This window comes from Lolium perenne, chromosome 4 (assembly GCF_019359855.2).
Source record: "Lolium perenne isolate Kyuss_39 chromosome 4, Kyuss_2.0, whole genome shotgun sequence".
In the NCBI taxonomy this organism is placed as follows: Eukaryota; Viridiplantae; Streptophyta; class Magnoliopsida; order Poales; family Poaceae; genus Lolium; species Lolium perenne.
Window position 1 is genome coordinate 368774511 of NC_067247.2, and position 3561 is coordinate 368778071.

Genomic DNA, 3561 nt, shown 5'->3' on the forward strand with positions numbered 1-3561 from the left:
CAGCCCGAAGATGGAGATTCCGAAGCTCTAAAGTAAGCCTGGCGGCAGCCGGCAAGAACCGACTGCCCCCAGCCCGAAAATGGAGATTTCGAAGTAAAAAAGAAAAAGCCTGGCGGCAGCCGGCAAGAACCGACTGCCCCCAGCCCGAAGATGGAGATATCGAAAAATCAGAAGTTTCTGCTGCCGGCTACCAACGAAAGTCGGCAGTCGACACCAAAAGCCGGCACAGGGTAGGAACATAAAGATGCACTCACCCGCCAAGCCGCGATCAAGCGCGCTAAAGTCATCAGTCCAGCGTTTGGCGGTAGCCGTCAGCTCTGTGGACTTGGCAGTGACCTCCTCCTGCAGCACAAGCCGCTGCTTCTCCACCTCCGACAGCCGCCGGCTCAGATCATCCACCTTCTCCTTCTCCGCCGTCTGAGGGAGTTGAGCTCGGTGATGTGGTTCTTCTCCAGCAGGCGCAGCCGTGTCAGCTCCTGCTCAGCCAGCTTGAGCTTGGCTGCGGCAGATCGGCCCGCCTCCTCGCTCTCGGCGCACTGCGCGCGAGCGGCTCGGAGATCCGACTCCAGCTGCGGGACCTTGGCGGCCTCAACTGCGAGGCGGCCGGAAAGAAATGTCAGCCAACCAAGATTAAGAAAGAAACAAGACATCAAGTCGAAAGAAGCATAGAGCTTACCCTTGACAGCCTCCAGCTCGCGAGCCAAGCCGGCTCGCTCGATCTTAGCCTTGTGGTAGCTGGTCACCACCTGGTTGTACAAGAAGGTGCGCCGCTCCTCAACCGTCTGAAAGAATCAGTTGCTTAGACAAGACCTGGACTGGCTTCAGGCAGCCGGCCCACGTCTCGGAGGGCTACCAGAACAAGAAAATTGCAAAAGAAAAGAAAACACACCTTCTCAGCATCCTCCAGCGTCGCCAGCTGGGCAAGGGTCTCGGCGGCCTTGGTCTTGAGGCTGGCCCGATAGCCGGAGAAAAGCATCTTCATGGGCGCCGTGCCAGGCTGCCCCTCCCGGCTGAGTACCTCGCAGGAGTTCGCCTGATGCCATGCCCTCTCCATGGTTCCTGCCGAGCCAAAGCTGGAGTCGGAGGCGGATGGCACAGCCACCAGCCGGGCACCCTTGGCCACATGAAGGCCCTCAGACGGGCCCGCTGCGCCCTCCGTCCTCACCAGCGCGTGCGAGTCGGCGCCCTCCGTGCGCGCCGGCTCGTCCCTCGCCGGCTCCTGCCTGGTTGGCTCGTCCCTCGTCGGCCGAGGCGGCGGCGTCGCTCCGGGCGCAGCGGATGGCCCAGCCGGCCCAGTTGTCTCCGGCGCACAGGGCGCCCCTCCGGACTCTCGTCCAACTCCACCACGGTGGGCCTGCTGCCGGCTCCGGCCGCAGGCGGCGCGGCCCCGCCGGCGCCGGTCCCGGGAGCAGCCCCGCCGGCTCCGGCCCCGGCTGAAGGCGGCATGCCCCGCCCGGCCCCGCCGGCCAGAAGAGGCGTCCGGCGCGGGAACATGTCGTCCAGCGTCGGCTGCCGCGTTGGCTCGACCCGCGTGCCGCGATGCGGCGCGGAGGCCAGCGGCACGGCAAAGGAAGAAGCCCCTGTCGCAGGCGGCGGCGGCGTAGGTGCGCGCGAGGAAGGTTGCGGCGTCTGCTCCCTCCTCTGGCGCGGAAGCGGCGACACCACGCGTGGAGCTTGCCGGGAGCCGCCGCCCTGAGCAAACTTGATAGGGGCCCTAGCCGGATAAACAGAAAGATAATAAGCATAAAAGTAAGGAAAGAAAAGGAATCAAACAAGAAAAAGAGAAAGAGAACTCACCCGGCTTGCTCCGGGACCTTCTTCGGCTGCTGCCGGCGCTGTTTCTTCGCCTTCGCCTCCAAGGCGGCGGTGGAGCCGGCTCGTTTCGTGCCCTTGGGCGCCGAAGTCGCCGTGGTGCTTGGCGGCCTCGAGCGCAGAGGCACGGCGGGGATTGGCCCCGTGCCGGACGTCGCCGGCTCCTCCTCCTCCTCCTGGTGCTCTGGTGAAGGGGGCGGATTGTGCTCCCCCTGGCCGCCTAGATCAGGCGCCTGCGGCAGGTCGTCGTCACCGGCATGGTCGCCGGCTTGGTCAGCCGGATCGACGAGATCCGGCGTCCACCTCTTCGTCGCCAGGTCGCCGTCCTCGGCGTTCTGGCGCTCAAAAACCTAGAAAGACAGAAAAGCATGAGCATATGACAAGCCGGAAGTCGGCAGAAGAAAAAAGAAGTCGGCCTCGCAGCCGCAAGCCGGAAAATGGCAAAGACTCGAAGCTTACCCGCGCCGGTGGATGGTTCCTGTCGCAGGGCGCCAGCCCGTAGCTCCAGTCCTCCGCCAAGTTCGCCTTGGTGATGTGGTTCACCCGGCTGGCCACCTGGGCCTTGGTGAGCGGCGCCTTGGACGTCCGGTTCGGATCGAACCGGCCGGACATGTGCCCGATCTTGTGGGTGCGCATCTGGAGCGGCAGCACCCGGCGCTCGGCGATGGTGCAGAGAAGATCTTCGGCAGTCAGCCCGCTGCGGTGGCTGTCGCCGGGAGATCCCGAGCAGGTTCACCTCGGCGTTCTGGTCCGTCGAGCGGGCGTTGTGGCTCCGGTTGATCCGGCCGGCGGAGGAGCCGGATTGAACTCCGGCAGGTTGATCCGGTCGACGAGCTCCCCCTCGTTGCGCACGTAGAAGAATGACATTTGCCAGTTCTTCACCGAGTCGACGGTGGGGATCTTGGGGAAAGGCGTACCAGGCCGGGTGTAGATCGAGGCGGCGCCGCAGGCTCGCAGGCGACCGTCGTTGGTCTGCGCCTTCAAGAAGAAGAGCCGGCTCCGAAGTCGATGTCGGGCCACAAGCCGGCGTAAGCCTCCATGAACGCTACAAAGCAGCTCGGAGGACGCACGCGTTGGCCGGCAGGTGGTGCGGCTGAAGGCCGAAGTGGTCGAGGAATTGCCGAAAGAACGGCGAAGCCGCGGACCCAGCCCGCGGTCGAGGTGCGCGCCAAAGACGACGCGCTCGCCGTTCCTCGGCTCGGGCTCCGTCTCCTCGCCGGGCACCCGCGTGATGACCGACCGCGGGACTCGCCGGAGGCGTACCAGGCGCTCGATGTCGTCCTCCCGCATGTAGGAGCCCCTCCACGATCCACTGGGGGACGCCATTGACGAGGTCGAGGAAGAAGATGACCAGGAGAGGCTGAACGGCGAGGAAGAACCTTGCGACCGCGGCGGCGACAGCGGCGGCTGAGGACGCTCCGTCGAGACGCGCGGCCCCGTGGCGCCGGATTGGCGGGGTGGCGGCGGCGGATCGGTGGAGATTCGCCCGCCGGAGTTCGCCAGCGGAAGATGTTCGCCGGAGCAGCAGCGAGCTCGAGCGCGCAGAGGATAGCGATGGGGGCAAGAGCGCGAGGAAGAAGAAATGGCAAGTGGCCGCCTCGGGGCGCCCCCCCCGCGGCATTTATAGCCACCCGACGCGGGCGGTTGGCCTCCAAGTGGCGGTCGTGGGCCGTAACTCCTCCCACGTCGCCGGATTTACTGCGCCGTAACTGCGCCGTAACTCCTCCCACGTCCACGACGGTTACCGAA

The 3561-nt window shown here is 65.5% G+C and overlaps 1 protein-coding gene across 1 annotated transcript; it reads right to left on the reverse strand.

Annotated features, from left to right (window-relative positions):
* Nucleotides 1–386: 386 nt before the first annotated feature.
* LOC139830312 (uncharacterized) lies at nucleotides 387–2501 on the reverse strand. The gene is made up of 6 exons (XM_071818321.1): nucleotides 2272–2501; nucleotides 1798–2162; nucleotides 1454–1714; nucleotides 890–1421; nucleotides 677–782; nucleotides 387–592 (listed from the first exon to the last, which is right to left on the reverse strand). Exons 1-6 carry the CDS (start codon nucleotides 2446–2448, stop codon nucleotides 387–389), a joined length of 1647 nt encoding a protein of 548 aa, XP_071674422.1. The 5' UTR covers nucleotides 2449–2501.
* Nucleotides 2502–3561: the final 1060 nt, after the last annotated feature.

Excerpts from the sequence above, each read along its gene's own strand:
- LOC139830312 (XM_071818321.1), bottom strand. The coding sequence starts at position 2,448 with ATGCGCACCCACAAGATCGGGCACATGTCCGGCCGGTTCGATCCGAAC. Across the intron at positions 1,715-1,797 it reads AAGGTCCCGGAGCAAGCCGG|GGCCCCTATCAAGTTTGCTC; the intron begins GTGAGTTCTCTT and ends TTATCCGGCTAG. Across the intron at positions 783-889 it reads CGCTGGAGGATGCTGAGAAG|ACGGTTGAGGAGCGGCGCAC; the intron begins GTGTGTTTTCTT and ends TGATTCTTTCAG.